This window comes from Diorhabda sublineata, chromosome 3 (genome assembly GCF_026230105.1).
Source record: "Diorhabda sublineata isolate icDioSubl1.1 chromosome 3, icDioSubl1.1, whole genome shotgun sequence".
Classification (NCBI taxonomy): Eukaryota; Metazoa; Arthropoda; class Insecta; order Coleoptera; family Chrysomelidae; genus Diorhabda; species Diorhabda sublineata.
Window position 1 is genome coordinate 27,439,092 of NC_079476.1, and position 23,479 is coordinate 27,462,570.

At 31.2% G+C, this 23,479-nt stretch overlaps 1 protein-coding gene across 6 annotated transcripts; it reads right to left on the reverse strand.

The window, feature by feature from the left end:
- Positions 1 to 266: 266 nt before the first annotated feature.
- Positions 267 to 20,505, reverse strand: LOC130441650 (band 7 protein AGAP004871). 6 transcript variants are annotated; one of them, XM_056775426.1, is made up of 9 exons: positions 20,334 to 20,505; positions 19,952 to 20,051; positions 19,834 to 19,845; positions 17,258 to 17,364; positions 16,898 to 16,970; positions 16,599 to 16,681; positions 16,232 to 16,491; positions 14,777 to 14,957; positions 297 to 856 (listed from the first exon to the last, which is right to left on the reverse strand). In XM_056775426.1, the coding sequence occupies exons 2-9, from the start codon at positions 20,016 to 20,018 to the stop codon at positions 743 to 745; spliced, it is 897 nt and encodes a 298-aa protein (XP_056631404.1). In that variant the 5' UTR covers positions 20,019 to 20,051; positions 20,334 to 20,505; the 3' UTR covers positions 297 to 742. The 6 variants fall into 6 exon arrangements, with proteins under 6 accessions (XP_056631406.1, XP_056631405.1, XP_056631409.1 ...); XM_056775428.1 differs by lacking the exon at positions 20,334 to 20,505 and having other exon boundaries at positions 267 to 5,152; positions 19,952 to 20,211; XM_056775427.1 differs by lacking the exon at positions 20,334 to 20,505 and having other exon boundaries at positions 267 to 6,212; positions 19,952 to 20,211.
- Positions 20,506 to 23,479: the final 2,974 nt, after the last annotated feature.

Here is a 23,479-nt window from a genome sequence, read left to right on the forward strand (position 1 = left end):
CAGTATGCTATTGAGGAAATTAAAATAAGCATTGAATTTATCAAAAAACTAGACATGACACATTGTAATTTTCTTTTAGCATCTTTTATTAGTATTGAAGAAAATAGTAAAACTAGAAGGACATAGTGGATGTGTATCATTACACGATTACACGAGTAATTTTTTACCTATCCTAAATTTCCCAACTGCCCACTGCGAGTGGGGGGAGGCGCCCCCCTGCCCCCCATCGCGACGCCGGTGGTAAAAGGTATATTCAAACTATCTAATTGTAAAACACAAACATTTATTTCAGAAAATACATTTTACATAATAAATAACAAAATTACTCATATCCAATGAATATTACGAGTGTTTCAATTTTTTGTTAGATAGTGTAGGCATCAATTAACATTAACATTTGTTTTTGTGTGGCTCAAATATCTTAACGTCTACAGTAATATAATAAATATGATTATTGTTGTAATTATATTTAGGTGGCATAAAAAAATGAATTTTGTATCTGAACTTTTACAATCGAGTTCAAAATAATAAATTTAGTACTGGGAAAATAAGCCAATATATGTTTTTACTTCAGTCATATAAAAACTATTGGTTGTCGAAAGCTTAGAGAAACAAACAATCGTTAACATTTCAGTAAAATGTTTTCAAATTTATCCAAAAATCGAGAGTGTTTTCCTCCTTAACCTACACGTTGATAAAATCTCATAATTATTAAGGTAGAAATTGAAATTTTTAAATTACTTTAAATTACATTTTGTCCAGCAGCTTCCTTGGCTCTAACGAAATATGTTAATAAATCGACTGGCAACGGAAATACTATAGTTGAGTTCTTCTCAGCTGATATAGTGTTCAGCGTCTGTACAATTAACAAGTAATATATGTAAATACGTGATTAAAAAAGCAATCAGTGGATTCAAAAAGCATGATTTCGTTTACCTAAGATAACAAACATTTGATGTAAAAACCAAAATTGAAAATACAATGAAAACATGCAAGGTTGTTTCACAAATCGAAAACAGGTCACTACTTATAATAACAAGTCATATTCTAAAACTATGAACTTGGTTATATGTTCAATTTCTTAGGTATAACAAAAATTTAAAATAATAATACCTAAGAAAAATAACAATGATATGATAATGATAGATATACTAAATGTACAATCACAAATGTCGAAATATTATTGTTATTCTTGTTTTGCCAAAGTAGAACTTAAAAATCAATTTTAGTTTTCAGTGTCCGTTCAAAATTTTAAGGTATTAGTTATGTTAGGTTAACTATCGTATGGTATTAATTCCTTGACTAAAATGACTAATATTATAATGTATGTATGACATATTTGTTACAGACTTTAAATATATTTTATCCCAGCTGAATCGTTGAAAGTTATTAAAATAATTAGCTACCATAAAACGGGGTTACATTGAACCCCAGGATAAAATTGAACAATTTTACAATAAAGATTATATTTTTCCACAAGTTGGCCTGAAATTGTTTTTTGGAACCGATCTAATTTTTTGAGGATCACAAATACGTTTTCCTTGGACTTTCTTATGAAATTTCATTTCAGGTTCTCAAAATTAAGGAGAAGAACTTTGTTTCTGTGTCTGCAGCCGGCCTTCTATAAAATATATCCGTTGAACCTTATTCTACATAAGACCGTAAATGATTTGGGTTCTGAAATATTTTTAACTACATAATAAAAAAATATGTAATTTTTTTGGAAAAGTTGGGTAACATTAAACGGCAAGAATCAGTGTGTTTAGGCTACATCGCGAGTGATTTATGTAATATTGTTTCCTGCCGTTAGTTTTGAATCGTACGCGATCCGTCTAACATTACTCTGCGTCGAAAATATATGGGAGGTTAGGAAATATTAGATAGTGTAGTTCGAAAATCCCGTTAGAAAGTTGGGTAGTCTATCATACAAAAATTACATCACTATGGAACTATGGATACTATGGAACAAGCAATCCGCGAAATCAAAACAAAAAATTTGTCACTTTCCAAGGCGTCGAAGATATACAAGATCCCAAAAGCAACGACGAAGAAAAGTTACTGATTGATATGCTCTTGAAAACCGCTGAGTGGGGCTTTCCTTTGACTCACGACGATGTACGACATATTATGAAAAGCAATTTCGACAAAATGGTTAGGACAGTTAAGTAGTTTAACAATAATTTGCCTGGTATCGACGGGATTAAAGGCTTTCTGAAAAGAAACAGAATAATAAGTTTTAGAAAATCCCAAACTATTAACCCAAATAAAGCATCTACCACTAAAGAAGTTTTCAATGCATATTTTGATAACCTTGAGCAATGTCTAGACGGAGTTTCCCCCGATTGCATATACAATTTCGATGAGACAAATTTATCGGATGACCCTGGGTCTACAAAATGCTTTTCTAAAAGAGGGGTGAAATACCCAGAACGTTTATTGTCTCACTTAAAATCAAATATTTCTTTGATGTTTTGCGGAAGCGCTTCTGGAGTTCTGCTGCCACTGTATGTAGTCTACAAAGTAGAAAACCTTTGGACAACCTGGATGGAAGGAGGACCCGATAAAACAAGATACAACCCTACAACTAATGGATGATTTGATTATGCAACCTTTTTAAATTAGTTTACTTCTGTTTTTCTCTATCACACGAGACATCAAGAAGGAGTCAAAGTATTGGATCGGGGATAACTTGGCGAGCCATTTCTCTGAGGAATTTATCAGACTGTCGGTCGAATATTCGCACCGCTAAAGAAACAGTGGCGTAAAATACTCAGTGATTATAAGTTAGCGACAGGAACAACTGGTCTTCCAAAAGAGACGTTTCCAAAACTCTTAAAGAAGTTAATGTTGAACGGGTATATACCGCTTAGACAGAAATGAAATATTAAAGAAATTGCCTGGTACTGTCCACACTGAAATAAACCAAAATTTCGAAAACAGTTTAAATGACACAGTTGTACAATTTCTTCAGGGTATTAGGAACAAAAAGGACCTAGAACTCAAAGAAAAAAGAAAATAAACATTGCACCGGGTAAAAGCATCGAGCCAGAAGATTTTGAAACAGGAGAAAGTTCTGGATGTTCTGCGCCAACCACCAAGAATAAAAAAAATCTGCTAAGGAATTTGATAGTGATAGTCCGACGTAGAAATAGAGCTTCAGGACGAATCTGATTGTGATCTCGAGACATTTTGTGATGAAGTGCTTCAAGAAGAGAATAAAGAGCCGACGGAGGCTGCAGTCGTTAACGATTATGTGCTTGTGAGATTGGCAACCAAGAAAATTTAAAAATTTTTCGTCGGCCTTTTACAAACAAAACTGCCTCATGGAAACTACGTTGTCAAATTCTGCCTTCTATTGGCAGTAAATTCTTTACTGCGTTGTGCATTATAACGAAATATAATGTTGTTTTTTTCCCAGGTAGACGACGTGTCAATCGTAAGTCCCTCGGATTTTGAGAGATTTCTCCTCGCTCCAGCTGAAGACCGCCGCGGAAAAGTGGTTTTTTCGATTAAATTCGACGGGTATGCTGTGTGCTAAAAGTATTTATAAAGACTGTCGTTCATACGTTTCTCTTATCTTTTGTTATTTTACTTTTGAATTACCAATTTGTTTAGTCTAGAATAAGATTGTATTACACTGTATTAAGGACTTTAATGTTTAATAGAGAAAATTTTAAAAGATATATTTCGTCAACCAATATAACCACCTTGGTATTGAGAAAAAATGGTAAAATAAAATGACTCCCTACTAATTTTTACCGCTTGTTTCAATGGCGGAGTTATATTGAACGAATAATTAACCCGTGGGTACGTTGAATCCGATTTATACCATTGTTCAATGTTATCCCGATCACGGGGTAACATTGAACAGCAACTTTTCTAGAGCTATTTCTCCATAGCTACGCTCAATTTATAATCTGACGTACGTAAAGTCTTGTTTTTGTAGTGACCCATAAGTGTTATATTCCTCGTTTCAATTGAACCACAGGTAAAAGAGTTATTCGACAAAATTTAAAGAAAATGTTCAATGTAACCCCGTTTTACGGTAGTATATTTGACGATTTTGTTTTTTATAGGTGTTAATTTAAAAGGTAAAATTAAATCACACAGAATATCGATTTTAGATCACAGATTAAAGATTCTACTGGTTTGGGTGAAAATATTATTTTGTCTAGACGAGAACATCAAAACTTTTATATATTTTACCTTAGTGCAGTAAATATTCAAATGTAGTGAGAAAACGTGAGAATTGAAATAATCTACAATAATATTTTTTATTAGAAATTGTACGGGACAAAAGGTACATATAAAAATAGACCAGTTTCATTAAAATACTCTTATAAATATTTGAATTATAATCGAAATTACATGAAATAGTAGGAACTATCCCAATATTATGAAACTTACTTAAAGTATTATTTAAAAGGCAAAAATTTTTATATAAAAAAAGAATATGTCATTACCAATACTATCCTCAAACATTATTTTAGATATTGTTCCAATAATTCCTATTATATAATTTTTGGCACTATTCATATGAAGAAACATAACATTTGAATATTATGAAAATGTTACGTTACGTTAATGCCATTAATGGACTACTACCTTATATAACGTGTAGTAAAATACGAAAACGTTATTTCGTATTTAAGGTCTATTCAAGTCTTAAGCTTAGTAATCTATATATTTTCCTGATATTTTCAATATTATTTTAATTTTTGTTTACAAAGTAGATTTCATTTAGTTAGTATCGATTAAAAATTTGGATTTGATATGGATAGGTTCTTCAAACAGTCTTAAACGTGAAGAAATCTACACCAGTCGCGTTTTTTTTTTTATTTTGGCACACAACATTTTGTTTAGTAATATATAAAAAGCTTTTTTTTGGTATAATATTACGAGGAGCAGCATTATCGAGAGTGTTTTGGGTTTATACCTAATAAAGAATTGCCACTTTTGTACCTATTCATAAAATTATTTACTTTATCCTACATCTTTGAGAACCCCTCCTTTCCACGAAATCCCTGGTTCTATTAGGAATCCTCGTTATTTGTGTTCGCATTCAATTTTCTACAGAACTATTCAGCCTCATATCGATTGGGATTGGATAGATTATAGTTGAACTTTTCGATGTGCATATTTTCGTCAAAGTCTGCGTGAAATAATTCCCAGTTAATTGGAGAAAATATTACAATGGTGTAAAGCAATAAATTCAATTTCATCATCAAAGAAGATCAAATGGTTTTGTAAGCTCCCATAGGTTCGATATTAATTTGAGAAATTGAATTAAAGAAAAACCTAATTAAGAAAAATTGTAATAATATTCAAGAAGAATGCTCATAAACTTTTGTTTGTTGTATTACATTTTGTTAATTGTAATTTACTATCCGTGACCTGATGTTTTTAAATACTACGTCATTTCATCTACTACTCTACTAAATTATATCGATTTTGAATGGCTTCGTATTCCAGTTATGATCTGCAAATGATTAATATCTATTGTGTATAATTATTTTTCTATATAAACTATAATTCTTTAAAACCATGTTCATTGAAATTAGTTTGCAGATCGAATAATTAGTGCCAGACAGTATTTGTAACAACATATTTCTAATTTCAATTTTATAAAAGATCCTTTCACAAAAACGACACTTTGTATATATCAAGACTCATTGATTTATTTGTGTCGAAAATTACCAATATCTAAAAAGTCGTTAAGTTTTGGAACTATGCTATATTTGTGCCTCAAGAAAATCCTTAAAACTTTGTATCAGATGTGAGTTGATCATATAAATTTTAAGAAAGTTTTAAAGCTCTTCTTATTTGCGTTTTAAATAACTATGTATTAAACAATCAATTCATCTTGTTAATAGTTTATACAGTCTTCATTTTAATGATAACATAGACGTTTAATCTACACTTTTCGTAGTTATATAAATTCGTTTATTTAAGTAAATTATGAGTATTGAATTATCATTATGTGTCAAATAATAATGATATATAATAGTTTATATTAAATGTTCCTTATTTACGGTAAAGAAAAAGAAAGCAGGAATTATTATAGTAATTAATTTTCAAAACTTCACAAAAATATTTTCAGTGAACATTATCTACTGTTTTGCATCCATAGCTTTCACGAAGTACGAAATGATATCGATTGGCAGAGGAAAAACAATGGTTGAATTCTTCTCTGTTGATATGGTGTTCAATGTCTAATAGAAAAAAATAGATATTAATATATGTTAATTGTGAGTATAAATGATTTGATAACGGAAATTAATCTTCGCATATTTTTTATGTAATATGAGAACGTTTAACTAATACGCGACCTGACAAATAAGAATTACTCAATTATAATATTACCTTTATATTTAATAAACTGTTTACAATAGTTTGATGTATAATCTAAGATTGGGTGGGACAGAATGCATAATTTCACTTCAATTAAAGGTTGTAATATATAAATGCGACTACCGTTTTTGTAATGTAAATTGCTAGTTTTAAATTACAGGTATAGTTATCAACAGTTACATATGCTATTTTAAACACCTTTGCCATCCTTTTGAATATACCGTTTTAGGTAAAATTTATTCATTGTAATTGAATAAACTTAGAAATATTATTCATACATTTGAAAATTCACTGTAAATATATGAAACGTTGCATTTAAATATTCGTTATTCATTCTCTAGTTCTAATAGGTATTCAACAAATAGATACAAGATCTAATTAACGAGAAACATTGTGTATTTGTCAGGTCACGGATAGTTCGCTAATTGCTAATTTATATGTTAATCAAAGAACAAATGTAGTTTATTCAATTAATCCAACATTAGATAATTTAAATGTTATATTCATGGATGAGCAGTTTTCCGATGTATATTCTAAATTGATCTGTAAAATCATGGAAAGATCAAAATATAAAACTAATTTTTATTTGATTATAAAATGAAGAATAAAGTTATTATTGATATTTCGAGATTTCGACAAAAATGTTTCATAAAAGTTTTTTTCAAACAATTGTAGTGTACACGGTTACACCAAAATATCTATAACATTGTTTAAACAGTAATACTTGTATATATATATTCAGTTTTTCGGAATTTATTGAATTCACAAAATACAACCGTCAACACCACATAATTATAATTTCGTTTATTATTCAGTTACCTGAAAAATAATTGATAGAAACCTATTTTTTTCACAAAAGTAATTAAGAGGACCAGAGGACTTGAAATTGTTACCAACTGCGTTCATTATCGTAGGAACTATTTGTTTTTTAGACAAATCTAAATACTCTGGTCGGCTCAAATTAAATAATGGTGGAATAATAATGATGCGGATAATACTTTCATAAACATTAACGTTGAAATGACTTGTATTAAATTTTTTTTGTAAACATAGAAAAAACCGATATATTAACAAGTTATGATGCAATTAAATTGGAGTATCCAAAATAGACATTTCCAGTTTTTCAATGACAATAATAATATTACAATTATTTCCAATTTCACACTGATTAAGCTACAAAATTTCATGCAATTGCTAAATTTATTACTCATGCATATCAGAAATTTTGATCAAAATCAAATTTATTTGAAATAGACTCCTTAAAATCATTTTATAGCAAATAATTCTGTGAATTTGCAGATCCTATATACTTATACTAGCTTCGCTCGCATCCAATCCATTAAATAAGTATCAGAAATCATTATAATAGAAATATATCAATATGATAACTTTATTTTATTGCTTGGTTAGTATTATCGATTTTTAAAAATTACTACATACAATGAAGTTTCAAATGTATCTTTTGATTTTACTCAAAAATCGCTTCGACTCAGCTCGCTTTAGCTCCTCTACAACTCAACCGATTTAAGTGTTCAAACTCAAAAGAAAGAATGTATTTCAGCGAGTGTTCTTAAACCAAAACGTCTCTATCTTGAACAGAACCTGAGATATAGATCTTTGAATGTAGAAAAATTGCCAAAAACCTACAAAAATCCATAACTACACGTTGAATGTCCGCGCCTAGCTCCTCTCCAACTCAACCGGTTTAAGTATTCAAAAACTCAAAAGAAAGAGGGTGTTTTAGCGAGTGTTCTTAAGCGAAAACGAACTCTGTAACTATATTAGAACCTGAGATATAGATCTTTGAATGTAAAAAAATTGCCAAAAACCTACAAAAATCCATAACTACACGTTGAATGTCCGCGCCTAGCTCCTCTCCAACTCAACCAGTTTAAGTATCAAAAACTCAAAAGAAAGAAGGTGTTTTAGCGAGTGTTCTTAAACCAAAACGAACTCTGTAACTATATTAGAACCTGAGATATAGATCTTTGAATGTAAAAAAATTGCCAAAAACCTACAAAAATCCATAACTACACGTTGAATGTCCGCGCCTAGCTCCTCTCCAACTCAACCAGTTTAAGTATCAAAAACTCAAAAGAAAGAAGGTGTTTCAGCGAGTGTTCTTAAATCAAAACGAACTCTGTAACTATATTAGAACCTCAGATATAGATCTTTGAATGTAGAAAAATTGCCAAAAACTTACAAAAATCCATAACTCCACATTGAATGTCCGCGCCTAGCTCCTCTCCAACTCAACCAGTTTAAGTATCAAAAACTCAAAAGAAAGAAGGTGTTTTAGCGAGTGTTCTTAAACCAAAACGAACTCTGTAACTATATTAGAACCTGAGATATAGATCTTTGAATGTAAAAAAATTGCCAAAAACCTACAAAAATCCATAACTACACGTTGAATGTCCGCGCCTAGCTCCTCTCCAACTCAACCAGTTTAAGTATCAAAAACTCAAAAGAAAGAAGGTGTTTCAGCGAGTGTTCTTAAATCAAAACGAACTCTGTAACTATATTAGAACCTCAGATATAGATCTTTGAATGTAGAAAAATTGCCAAAAACTTACAAAAATCCATAACTCCACATTGAATGTCCACGCCTAGCTCCTCTCCAACTCAACCGGTTTAAGTATTCAAAAACTCAAAAGAAAGAAGGTGTTTTAGCGAGTGTTCTTAAACCAAAACGAACTCTGTAACTATATTAGAACCTGAGATATAGATCTTTGAATGTAAAAAAATTGCCAAAAACCTACAAAAATCCATAACTACACGTTGAATGTCCGCGCCTAGCTCCTCTCCAACTCAACCAGTTTAAGTATTCGAAAACTCAAAAGAAAGAGGGTGTTTCAGCGAGTGTTTTTAAGCCAAAACAAACTCTGTAGCTATATTAGAACCTGAGATATAGATCTTTGAATGTAGAAAAATTGCCAAAAACCTACAAAAATCCATAACTCCACATTGAATGTCCGCGCCTAGCTCCTCTCCAACTCAACCGATTTAAGTATTCAAAAACTCAAAAGAAAGAAGGTGTTTTAGCGAGTGTTCTTAAACCAAAACGAACTCTGTAACTATATTAGAACCTGAGATATAGATCTTTGAATGTAAAAAAATTGCCAAAAACCTACAAAAATCCATAACTACACGTTGAATGTCCGCGCCTAGCTCCTCTCCAACTCAACCAGTTTAAGTATCAAAAACTCAAAAGAAAGAAGGTGTTTTAGCGAGTGTTCTTAAACCAAAACGAACTCTGTAACTATATTAGAACCTGAGATATAGATCTTTGAATGTAGAAAAATTGCCAAAAACCTACAAAAATCCATAACTACAAGTTGAATGTCCGCGCCTAGCTCCTCTCCAACTCAACCAGTTTAAGTATCAAAAACTCAAAAGAAAGAAGGTGTTTTAGCGAGTGTTCTTAAACCAAAACGAACTCTGTAACTATATTAGAACCTGAGATATAGATCTTTGAATGTAAAAAAATTGCCAAAAACCTACAAAAATCCATAACTACACGTTGAATGTCCGCGCCTAGCTCCTCTCCAACTCAACCAGTTTAAGTATCAAAAACTCAAAAGAAAGAAGGTGTTTCAGCGAGTGTTCTTAAATCAAAACGAACTCTGTAACTATATTAGAACCTCAGATATAGATCTTTGAATGTAGAAAAATTGCCAAAAACCTACAAAAATCCATAACTACACGTTGAATGTCCGCGCCTAGCTCCTCTCCAACTCAACCGGTTTAAGTATTCAAAAACTCAAAAGAAAGAGGGTGTTTTAGCGAGTGTTCTTAAGCGAAAACAAACTCTGTAGCTATATTAGAACCTGAGATATAGATCTTTGAATGTAGAAAAATTGCCAAAAACCTACAAAAATCCATAACTCCACATTGAATGTCCGCGCCTAGCTCCTCTCCAACTCAACCGATTTAAGTATTCAAAAACTCAAAAGAAAGAAGGTGTTTCAGCGAGTGTTCTTAAATCAAAACGAACTCTGTAACTATATTAGAACCTCAGATATAGATCTTTGAATGTAGAAAAATTGCCAAAAACCTACAAAAATCCATAACTCCACATTGAATGTCCGCGCCTAGCTCCTCTCCAACTCAACCGATTTAAGTGTTCAAAAACTCAAAAGAAAGAAGGTGTTTCAGCTAGTGTTCTTAAACCAAAACGAAGTCTCTATCTTGAATAGAACCTGACATATTGAGGATAGAACGTGTGTATGTTAAAAACTCCCATAAGTAATGTACAGGGGGAAATCGCATTTGAGTATAACTTGATAATGGTGAAAATTAGATGAAATCCGATGGTTGATGGCTGATCTGGGCATCAATACCTTTCATTGAAAAAAAAAATTAAGCAAATCGGTTGGGTAGAACGCCTGAATGGACTCGGAATGGAAATCATCAATTTTTTTAATATATAAGATTAAAAGTCTACTACATTCATGTTTCATTATTAATCTTAGCATTGGAACAGGTAAAACTTATTTACTGCTCGAATGGATCATAATGATATTTCCATGCATCATGCATAAAACATTCTCATTACAACGAACTCGTCAATTATTCATACAACTTTTAGTGATCAATATTTTCAGTCAGCTAAAGTAAACAGATTAAGCTATATCCAAGCAATCGATGTAGGAGATTGGAAATTAGTAAATTAATTATGACCGTACTAAGAACATAAGGAATTTAAACATTAGTGAGCGTATAGATTATTCAATATAATTATTATATTATCAACAAAATAGAACAGAAAATGTCTCGTTAATCAATTAGAATAGTTAATAAACGAAGATAATAAATTTGAGTGTATTTTTATAACGTCTTGAGACGTTCTACATAAACAAAGTTAAATACATTGTTACAATAATGATATTTCATTGAAAATTTTTGCTATAAAATTACTTCAAAATTTCTACTTTTCAGAGTTACAAGGCAAAGTTATTCAAACGTTGTTATATTAATGTCGTTTGTTCACTCGAATAATATTAAATTCAAGATATAAATTACCCAAATGTTAATTAGACATTCAAAGGCCCAGTTAATTTAATGTAGCAATGCACGCGCTGTTCACAAAACATTGAAAACACTTTTCTCGTCCCTTTACTGCAGGACATTTCTAATCATTTTACACAAAATTACTAGTTTTATTCCAACAGTAAAAAGTAAATCAATATGGAAACAGTCGTTGACCACATAGAAATGTAAGGATAATTTGACGAATGAAATAATCTACATAATATTTCGTATAAATAGCTCAACATAAGATTATGGTTATCAGTAGTAACAGCTTGAGAGAAAATTCTTTTTCCCACATGAATTGTTATTTCATAGTATTGTATTTAATGTATTACTTGCTTTTCTACTGATACTGTCCAGGATATACTAACAATTTAAGGCAAAAAAGATTTTTCTAATCAATGTAGCAGTCCTCAAAATATGATAATACAGCACGATATGCCTCATACAAATGTAAAATCGCTTTAGAATGTTTTGTTTTAGTAGATTCTTGTAAATATATTATTTTTTGTTTTATGCATTTGCATTCTAATTTAGTATTACTAACAAAGTATGTTAGTTACACATTGTTCCTGCTGAGAACAAAAATATATTTATGTTCTTCTCCGTTGATGATCAATATAATAAAATCTGTATATAATTCGTGTAACTACATGGGGATTCGAGATCTTTTTAAAAAATCAGACAAAACAAACAAATATAATAGAATGAAGCTCAATCAACATATTTTGAAGCCAAATATTTGAATGTATACCTTAAAATTTTTATTTGGACCAATATTGAAATAAATTCCATAATCGTTACTTCGTCGCCCCAAAAATACAGGGTTCTAAGTAACATTATTGTAGATTCGAGAAAAAGCAGTTTTAAAATACAGCAACCCACAAAACTGTAGATATAACTAAAAAATTATTATACTCTAATTAGTTTTAGTATTGGAATATTTCATAATGAACTAAAGTAAAAGTTTTGTATAAGTATTCTCTCGTTGCTTGAAATAAATAATATTTTGTTGAAAACATACAACTTTGAAATTCTTGTATAATGTGTTTATATTTTATAAACACATTATACATTTTATGAACAACAACACAAAAAACACTTTACTTACCAAAAAGCAAAAGTATTGATTACTTTATCAATGTAAAAAAAAAAACTAAAAAATAGCTTACGTACGAGACATTTAGTATAAATAAAAAAAATTTTAAAACTCTTGTAAAATATTTTCAAAATTAATTATTCTCTTTATTTTTTAAACGTTTATGTTTTTAAACATAAACAGGGTTCCTATAAGACAATTAATTGAGTAACAACAGAATACTATAAAATTGTTATTTTTTCTTCATTTGCTGTAGAAGTTGAACAAATAATGGTGTCTATCCACAGCTGGCATCCATTTTATCATATTGCGCAAAGTATCTATTTTATTTTTAGCTAGAGATACCTTCGTATTTTTCTAATTTTTGTAGTTTTATTCACTCCTCCGGTCTCTGTGTAATTTCTGTCTTTTTACGCAAGCAATTTCGAACTTGGGCAACAGTCTAATCTTGTTAGGTAAAAAAAATTTTATATTTTACTATGGTATGATCTTTGTTAAATTGGAGCATGCAAACTTTAGAATATGGTACTAAGCTATAATTCCAGAAGCGTGTACCTGCTTGGAAGTCAAAGAAGTCCACTGGTTGCATCTGCATAACACGACAAGAACTACGTATATTCCATTTTCCGTAAACTCTTTTCTATGCAGCTGTGTAATGCGTCTACTTCTTGTATGCAAGAATGACCGGGGATAGAAAATTTCATTGTAACTTTTACCACATTGTATGTTTGTATGATCTGAGCAACTGCGTAACTGATGAAACTGTTTCCATTCTGTGGTACGCAACTATCACTCCAAACCACTAACTTTGTTATTTCAAGATGATCAGTGAAGACTTTATTTAGAATTTTATAAAATGAACTTGCAATGTCATTTCCAGCTCTTCCTTGTAAAGTCTTCGGCCATACTGGGCAATATACTTTTTTCCCTATTTATAAATGGGCCGTCATATTATAAATGTTTAGTTTACTTTTATAAGTTTATAATATCAGCTTTTGGACACGTGAGGACGTTCTGTAGATCAAAACACAAAACGGTTGTTTCTCCTACTCTATCGTTTCTTCGTTCATTCCTCATGCTCTCTTTTTCGGTTATTATATTCCATCTTCAAAAACTGGACCTTCTTTTTCTTTAATTTTAATTTTATTTTCCAGTTTCTTCCTCACATCAACACATGAAACGTTTTGATATAACCTTAAAGTTGAACTACCTGAGAGAATATTACATAGTTGTTTTTTTATAACACACACCAAAAAAATTTCGTTAAAACTCTATCTTAAGAACTTGATAGTTGTATGTTTAACATACAACTCTGTTAACCCAATCGTAATATTTGAAAACGTACAACTTTGTAATTTTGTTATTTTAGAGGTTTGTATACGTGCTACGATCTATGTAAGGGTAGCAGAGGAAAGCTTATGAAATGTAGAACCTTGTTCCATTGGTAACTGAATTTTTCATAAAATGTAACATACAACCATGTAATTTTGGGACGACGACTTATTATCGGTGACGTGTACAAATGATATATATGGAAAACAGATCTACAAGCTGTATACACGGCTGATGCAATATACATACATAGTTTTTATAAAGTAATAATCATTATTAATCGGTTAAAGTGACTTAAGTTTGGTGTCGTGATCCAGATTAGAGGTAATGTGAAAAGGTTTAGATTGAGTAAAAAATGCAGAAATCACAATGACGATATTTGAATTATTCAGATAATAAATGATAATCAGACATGTATATATTGTTCATAAGTTATTGTAATTGGGTCCCAGAGAACAATGGGTTAGTTTTGAGAAAGTTTAAATATTTCAAAAATATATTATTTGCTAAACAAAAGTTTAAAATTGTTACCAACAAAATGTAGTTGTTAATATGAATAAACAATATCTAAAAACGTGAAAAGGTCTTATAGTTATTACTTTTGAAAATTTATAAAGGGTATTTTATGAGAATAGGTACTAAATAATGATAATAAAATATCTTCAAAGGTTTTGGTGAGTTTGCTGGAATAACATAAAATAACGCCAATGAAAGTATTAAAAACAGGCCCATCCCGTTTTTCAAACGAGGGTGAAAAAGACCCTCATAAAATGTTTTTCAAAATAATATAATTTAATATGCCAATTATTTTACACAAATTCCCATGATTTTTATAATAACAATTGAAATATTGAACTCAAAAAGCTGAATTATGAAATGTGAATGAGAATTACTTTATTTGCTACAACTCCAATCCAAAAAAGCAAAAAGTACTACTATAAGCATGCGAATATCAAACATTACCTGAAGATAACGTAGCTGCAATGCTGCAGGAGAATCTCCTATAACTTCTGATGCTTCTCGAAGAGCCCTAGAAGCTTTTTGTTCTCCTTCAGCTGCAATTACTTTAGCGCGTGCTTCTCGTGCTGCCTCTGCTTCTGCAGCCATAGCTCGTTGCAATTGTACCGGTAAACGAACATCTTTACTGTATAAAAGATGAAGATTATAATTACGAATTAGATTATTTCCATCGCGTTCGAATATTATATTGTTTCTATAGTTGACAAAATACAAATCTCGTGTGGTGAAATCAAAACTAATTTAACTTTGAACAAGAGCCTCGAAATATTCCACCAATTATCTAACTTGTTGTGAACTTACAATGATTTGAAGGGCCATCCTTAAAATAATAACTTGTTGAAAACATCAATTTTAGGAATATTAATCCCTCAACACCGATGAACTCAAATGCAATTTATTGAAGTACATAATATTCTATGGTGAAATTTCAGTTGTTATTTGGGAGGATGAATTATACCGTCTATAGTCTATACCAGGGACGGGGAAACTACGGCCCGCGGGCCGTCTCCGGCCTGCAAAGCGTTGAAATCCGGCCCGCGACCATCAAACAAAAATCAAGTACAGCTTTCTTATTATCAGAAGTTACATTATTATTAATTGGCAGTAATGGCAGTGCACGTCGCACATAAAACAACATGTGCGACCGCGGACGGGGATATGAGCGAAAACCGAAAATGAAGCTCGAGTAGGTGCGTCTGTCGTCGAACGCACTACCCGTTTGAAGCAACTATTTCTGAACACCAGCAAATAGGAATTTTATAAGTCCTTATCTAGGACACAATACCCAAATATAGTTGCCTACGCCCAGAAAATAATGGCTATGTTTGGTACAAACTATTTGTGCGGACAAACGTTTTCAATAATGAAAAAATGGTCTTCGTAATAGGCTTTCGGATGACCTCCTTTTTTTATTGTTAGCAACTCAGCATCACAAATGGAACCGGCTTGTGATGAAGTCATGCAGAAACAAAAACAGTTCCACATGTCACATGTTCCCACAAAGACCAGCGCTCCTCAACCTTTTACTTCGCAGCTAACTTGAGCTCAATTAATTGCAATTAAAAATGTTATTTTTTAACATTGTCCAATAAATTAGTGTTTTGAGAAAAATTAAAAAAATATTTCTATTTCAGTAAATAATGTAATGCTACTTGGCCCGCCATATATTTCGTTAGCAAAAATTGGCACGCGAAGAAAAAAGTTTCCCAATCCCTGGTCTATACTATGGATAATTTTATAAATAAATAATTGATTTCTCAAATTTTGTGACAAGTTGATAATTTTTTTATTTAATAGAAAGCTTATTCCATCACATTATTGTTCACAAAATAACCTCGTAAATTATCAAATTAGAAGTACGTATTATAGGTAAGAAAAGTGTTATTTTGTCTACTTAACATTTCGACACGTTCAACGTTAATTCCCCAGGAGTCGGTTGCTTCGTCTAGAAGAGCCTTCATATGCTGGGAAATACTTTCACGTTCACTAAGGATTTCATGTAGCGGTCTTTGGCCCATTATATTTCGTAATGTGGTTTGTGCCAGTAATCTGGTGGAATGGTGAGCATTTTCGACATTGGCAATCGACACCGTGGCATTTGAAACCCTGTAATATACCACCGCGTCAACGGAAACGGTAACGCTATCTTTTGTTAAAACCTATAAAAAATATACTTAATTGGACAATATTGTCAATATACATTGTTTTCATAAATGAAAACAAAAACATAAATACCTAAATATTAATAACCCACACAATACGTTACCTCTTGAGGAGGTATGTCATATGTTCTCGTGCGTAAGTCAACTCTGGCATAAGCATCGATGCATGGAAGAATAAAAAATATTCCTAAAACCAAAATTGATTTTCTAACAAATATATTAGAAGTATAAAATTCTATACTTTCTAAATTCCAAAACTGTGTCTTAGGAGGTACTTCGTTATTAAAACTTCAATAGTTCATCATTAATTTTAATAAAATAATTATATTCTCACTGTTTTTTTGATTAATCTGAATTTATTGCAGAATTGGGAAAAAACTAGAAATTGAAAAGTATCACTTACCTGGGCCTTTAGCTCCACCTGAGAGAAGACGACCCAAGCGAAATATTACTGCCCGTTCGTATTCCTGTACCACCTGAAAAGAGTTTAATAACAAAAAAAAATGTTGATTAGTTAGATTCTGGTGAATAGGGCTTTGGATAACCGACATTAAGATTTATTTTGTAAGATATTGCTGGAAGTGTTTTTTGATCAAGTTTCTACGGATTACTGGGTTTATTTAGGTCCTTTTGATATAACTAACTATAATACTAATCCGATTTACTCGAAAGTATTCTATTGAAAAAAAATGAAAAAGGAGAAATATAAGTAGAGATAATAATAATATTAAAATATATCTCAATTGAATCCATTTAGTCTTACCTTAAAACAAACCATGAGGGAAAAAGGCATGGTAAGTATTACGATAATCCATGACAAAACTGTTAAAATTTTACCACATGTTTTGGATTCTTCTACGATTTGTTCGGCTGGAAAAAGAGAAATGATATTTTAGACAGATGGAAACAAAAAATATCATTTTCGACAAATTTAGAAAAGCTAATGGATATGAAAGCATGATAAATTTGAAAAAAATGCGAAATTTTACGTCAATATCTTGAAGAAATAGGAAACTTTTTTAGAAAATTTCATCTCTGAAGTTAAACGTCGAATCAATACTGCTTTTGGACATAATGATGAAAAAATTCCTAATGGTAAATTGATTTTACATTACATTTATTCCCAATAATTGGGCGATCCATCAAGTTTTTTTAGATCGAAGTCTGAATATCACTTTTCTCCATCATTTCCACATTTTCTTAAAGAATCGCCGTTCAAATATTCAGTGTAATTATGTTCCTATCCTATTGATATCACCATTTTTTAAAACTGTATAAAAAATAGTACTTGTCACAACTTTCAATATTGCCATGATAGAAAATATTTTATTCGAATATTGATTAATAATACCTAATTGAAATCAAGTCATCCATTATAGTATATTTATTTTCTGCATATTCAGTCGAAGAAACGTGTACGAGGCATATTTTCTAAGTAAGTACCGTTTTGGAATTAAAAAAATAAGTGCAAAGATATCGCAATTTTTTTATTTTTACATGAAAGCCTGTACTTTAATCTACTTTTCTACATAATTTCCGAGAATATTGAGGCACTTGTCATAACGTGGCACCAGTTTTTGAATACTCTCCTCATAAAATTCTGCCGCCTGACTTGTTAACCACTGTATCACAACTGTTTTGACTTCGTTATCGTCTTGAAGACGCTGACCGCCCAGGTGTGCAGGAACAAATGGTAATCGCTGGGCGCCAAATCAGGGCTGTCGGGAGGATGATCTAGAGTTTCCCATTGAAAAGATTTGATCTTTGGTCCGATTAGCCACATGTGGACGGGCATTGTCATGCAGCAAAACGATACCCTTATTCAATTTGCCACGTTTTTTGTTCTGGATTGCACGACGCAGATTGTTCAATGTCTCACAATAAGACGCTGCATTCACTTCACTATTTTGGGTGATGATGAATGTCGCCATTCCATGGATTGTTGTCTGTTTTCTCTCACTTTTTCGTCCACTTTCTGCACCAAATCTTCATTAACGTCCGAAGGATGCCCACACCTCATGCACATTTGTGCGGCCATCTTTAAATGCTCTCACCCATTTCCTTACCATTCCATCACTCATAATGTTTTGTCCGTAAACTTCATAGATCTCACGATGGATACGTCTTTAGCACTAAGAAATCGTACTTCACAATCGGCGGGACTCACGATTGTCGGAGGCCTCTTAAACACTCAGTAAACAACGTACACAATGAAGAATCAGACTGTAATGGCGTCATTGCGTAGACAAGAGATATGTAAATAACCAGCGCGCATGTGCAGAACACTGACCGCAAAACGGTACTTACTTAAAAATTATGCCTCGTAGTTTCCAATCATAAACTTAGATGGTTGAGTCATTCGAAGCCAACCGCTTTGTGTGTATTACAAGTTGCATTTTTATTTATTAATTTATATATAAAATTGTGTGTAATCCTAAATTTACTTGTATATTATATTGTTTTTTCATAAAACGATTTAAAACTTCACTTTCAATAAAGTACTCAATTGAAGTAATTATAGACATCCAAAACAAAATTTATATTGGACAATATTTACAAAATTTCACTAAAAGCTAGATTACATGATATCAAGAAATATTTAAAAATGTTGTACATTAAAAATTGGATAGAGAAAATCTCTACATAACATAAATACGCTTTATGAATGACGTAAAAATCATATTTTCTTTTAAACAGTACAGAAAATGTATATATTTTAAATTGAAAATGAAAAATATATAGATAAATGAACTGACCTTCGTGCATCTTTATATTGGTATTTAGGTTTCGGCTCTTTGATTAGAAGGTCAAGAACGAGGATAAAAACTCATGATTCTCACTGGGATAGTATCTAGGACAATACTAACAGGATAGGGAAAGCTGCAAAAGCTCTATCGTTGTTCCAGCAACTTGCACATCAATCGGACTCTTTCGCCGTTCGAGCGAAAATAAACGAGATCACATTTTTGAATATTCTCAAATGAAACTCACATTCAGGAATGGTTCATAGAATTTGATTTTTATGTGGGTATATATGAAAGAAGTGAATAGCCAGAATAATTTATGAACCAATCACATTTTTTGAATGCAGTGGATTAAATAAATCTTGTATATTATTCAAGAATATGTCATTTAGACAAACTATTTTATAATGTACAATTCCAAAGGGCGTTTGTCCGGCTTGAAAATTAAACACTATACTTCTAGTAGGTAGCTTTGACCAGAAAATTGTTTGCGTTGAAAGTAGAATGGAAAAAATGTCGGAAAGGTATTAAGGAAAAAATAAACAATAGTAGTACACCCAACATGCTAAATTTTTAATAGATTAGAGATACTCACATGATGCATTTCCTGAAACAAATAAATCGTACATATATTATTTTGAGTTATTTTGTAGGATGTATAGTTCATATATGATAAGAAGAAATCAATGATAAGATCGAAGTTAAGCACTCACCTCCAAAAACATGTTTGGTAAAATCTTCTGTACTGGTATTGTGTCCATTGTTGATCGCCGTAGACATGACTGGTGCTACTCTAACTTTAGCTCTTAGAACCTGTCCAAAAAAGGTCAAGTTGATTGAACAAAATATATTTGTTTAGTTAAAATGTAGGGGTATATTAGAAACAATGTCTATCTTGAAGTATTTCGAATGTAAATTTGTATGTAAAAGTTCATATTCAAAACATTATTCCGAGAAAGAAACGTTCTCAACAATATGGAATGTTAACCTAGAAACAACCTCAAATAAAGTTTTCTCTTTATTTTTAAACGACATTTATATTTATACGCAGAAAGAACGATGACGCTGAAACCTAAAATAGTTTTACAAACTTACTTTGTTGTGTGACCGTAATTCCAGATTAGAATACGTTACTTCGAATTTAACTGATTTAATAGAAAATTATGTTAGTTATTCAACGGTTAGTACACTAGTCTCACTAGATGTTGTAGACACAAATAGAAATTTCTTGAAGATAAATTAGAAGTGCCGAGATTCGAACTGAGCTGGAATTAGCCACGTCATTTATTGTGACACGGCGCAAATGCGCGTCTTATACTATTCAATTCTATGGCAACAAGAGGTATCATATTCAAAACATGCCTAATTATTTATATAGGAGGTATGGGAATTATTGCCATAAAACCACTAAAGTATCTGATCGCCACTGTAATATCCGTAAACAATTTTTTTGCCAGCAAACTACTCGTTTAAAGGGCATATTAATCAATTCTAAGATGTTCGGTATTATTAATATGCATTGATGATACAAAACTATTTCTTTAATTTTCATGAAAATATTCTCAAGACTTTATTTTCACATTTCTGAATTTGAACTACTATTACTTGTTATATGAACGTATCAATTTTTTTCAAGTTTTAATTTTTTTTGTCATTAAATTTAGAATGGTTTCGATATACAGGGTGATTCATTAAGAATGTCCAATCTCGGAACTGTAGATTCTAGACCTCAAAATATGATGATTCTGCTCAACATCCCTTATGCAAATATTGCTAGTTTCCGAGATACAGGGTGTTCACAGTTTAAATTTCGATTTTCGCAATAATTTTTTATGTTATTCACAATTTCTCTTTTAAAATTGGCGCAATTTCACTTTTTTTTGGAATGAGGAATCATAATTTGCACTCTAATTTAACATTGCTAACAGGGGGCACTAGTTACACTTGTTTGTGTTAATTAAATCAAAGTAAATTTTTTTTGGGTTAAACTTACAACTGAAATAATAAAAAAATATTAAAAAGCGTTAAATTCTACAAAAAAAGTTACTCTTGTTTGATTCGTGTAACTCAATCGGTTATCGAGTTATTTCCTTCTAAAAAGTTCAATAAATTGTAATTTTTTCATAAAAAAATTTAATTATTCCTTAAATATGTAACAATAACAAATTTTTAAACAAAAACAAAAAACTTCAAAGCAAATGCTCAAAATGCCCACCATTTACTTCAATACACTTTATGATCCGCTTTTTAATTTTTAATTACATCTGCGGCTTCTTCTATTTTCCGTCGCTGTTGTGGAAGAGAAGTAATTTTTTCTTTGTAAACTAATGCCTTCATTTGCGACCAAATTGAAAAATCCAAAGGATTTAAATTAGGGCTCTTGGTGGCCAAGCAAACTCATTTCCACGACCAATCCATCGATGCGGAAACTGTTCGTTTAAGGATTGACGAACTTGTAGAGAATAATGTGGTGGTACTCCGTCGTGCAAAAACCACATATTTTGTCTTAAAGCGAGAGGTATATCCTCTAGTAACTCGTGTAAATGTTCTTGAAGAAAATCTAAATAAAGAGGTCCATTTAAATTGGTTGGCAGTTCAAAAGGACCTATTAAGTACCCACTTATTACATACACTCACCAAATGTTAACCTTGAATTCGTGATGAAAATGTGTTTCCCTCATAGCATGTGGATTTTCAAAATCCCACAAATGATTATTTTTATAATTAAATATTCCTCGTCTGGTAAATGTTGCCTCATCAGTAAAAAGAATTGTATCCAGAAAATCTGGATTAACATTTTGTTAACCAAAAAATGGGCAAATTGTAGACGCTTAGGTAAATATTGAGATAATAAATTCTGAACAGGAGTGTAATGATATGGATGCAATTTTTCCCTCTTCGGTATTCTAAAAATAGATGATTGGCTTATACCTGTTTGCAGACTTAATCGGCGAGTACTGATATCTGGATTCTCCGTAACACAAATTAAAATTTCATCTTATTCATTGGCAGTGATTTTTTTTGTAGCACCGGGCTAAGTTTTAGAACGTAAAGACCCTGTTTCACCTAAGCCGTTGTAAATATTTCGGTACAGTTTGTAATTGGGTTGCCTTCGATTTGTGTATAATTGTGAATATCTTCTAACCTCAGCTAGACCACTATAGTTTGACTGAGCAAACACACAAATCATATCCATTCTTGGAAAAATCGTTATGCCTAGGCATTATTTGATAAATAATTATTACACTTGTTAATTACTAAATTGTTAATAAATGGTATATTAAAGTAGTACTTATTCTTATACTTATCGTTACATACTTAAGGAATAATAAAAATTTTTTATGAAAAAATTACAATTTATTGAACTTTTTAGAAGCAAATAACTCGATAACCGATTGAGTTACACGAATCAAACAAGAGTAACTTTTTTTGTCGAATTTAACGCTTTTTAATATTTTTTTATTATTTTAGTTGTAAGTTTAGCCCAAAAAAAGTTTACTTTGATTTAATTAACACAAACAAGTGTAACTAGTGCCCCCTGTTAGCAATGTTAAATTAGAGTGCAAATTATGATTCCTCATGCCAAAAAACGTAAAATTGCCAATTTTCAAAACATAAAACATTATTGCGAAAATCGAAATTTAAATTTAAACTTTGAACACCCCGTATCTCGGAAACTAGCAATATTTGCATAAGGCATGTTGAGCAGAATCATTGTTGTTAATTTACAGTGGGTTTTGGGTTTGTAGTTGCAAATAAATTGAGTCCAATCTTGATCAATGTTCGATTTATTGAACAGGATTTCAAAAGTGCGTTCAAATAACAATAATAACGGAATAACAATTTCGGAGCACGTTTTTCTTTCGCCTTTCTTTTCGCTCGTGTCACTATTACATGAAACTGTCAAAATGTGCTTATCTCTTAAATAAAATCAGAATACATTAGAATACATAATTACCAACTTTGACTCTATATAAAACAAAAGTATAGTGTGAAGTAGGATAGGGTCAAGGTTGGGTTGGGTTCGGGTCAGCTGTCAATTGATCAATTCTCAACAATCATCATATTTTGAGGTCTAGAATCTACAGTTCACAGATTGGACATTCTTAATAAATATATACAATAAATTGAAAAGTTCAAACTAATTATTATTCCAACATAGGGGAAACCCTGAAATAACAGAATAAAAGAGACTTTCTCTTATTTTGTACATGTATTTGATTGAAATTGGTTAGATAGTC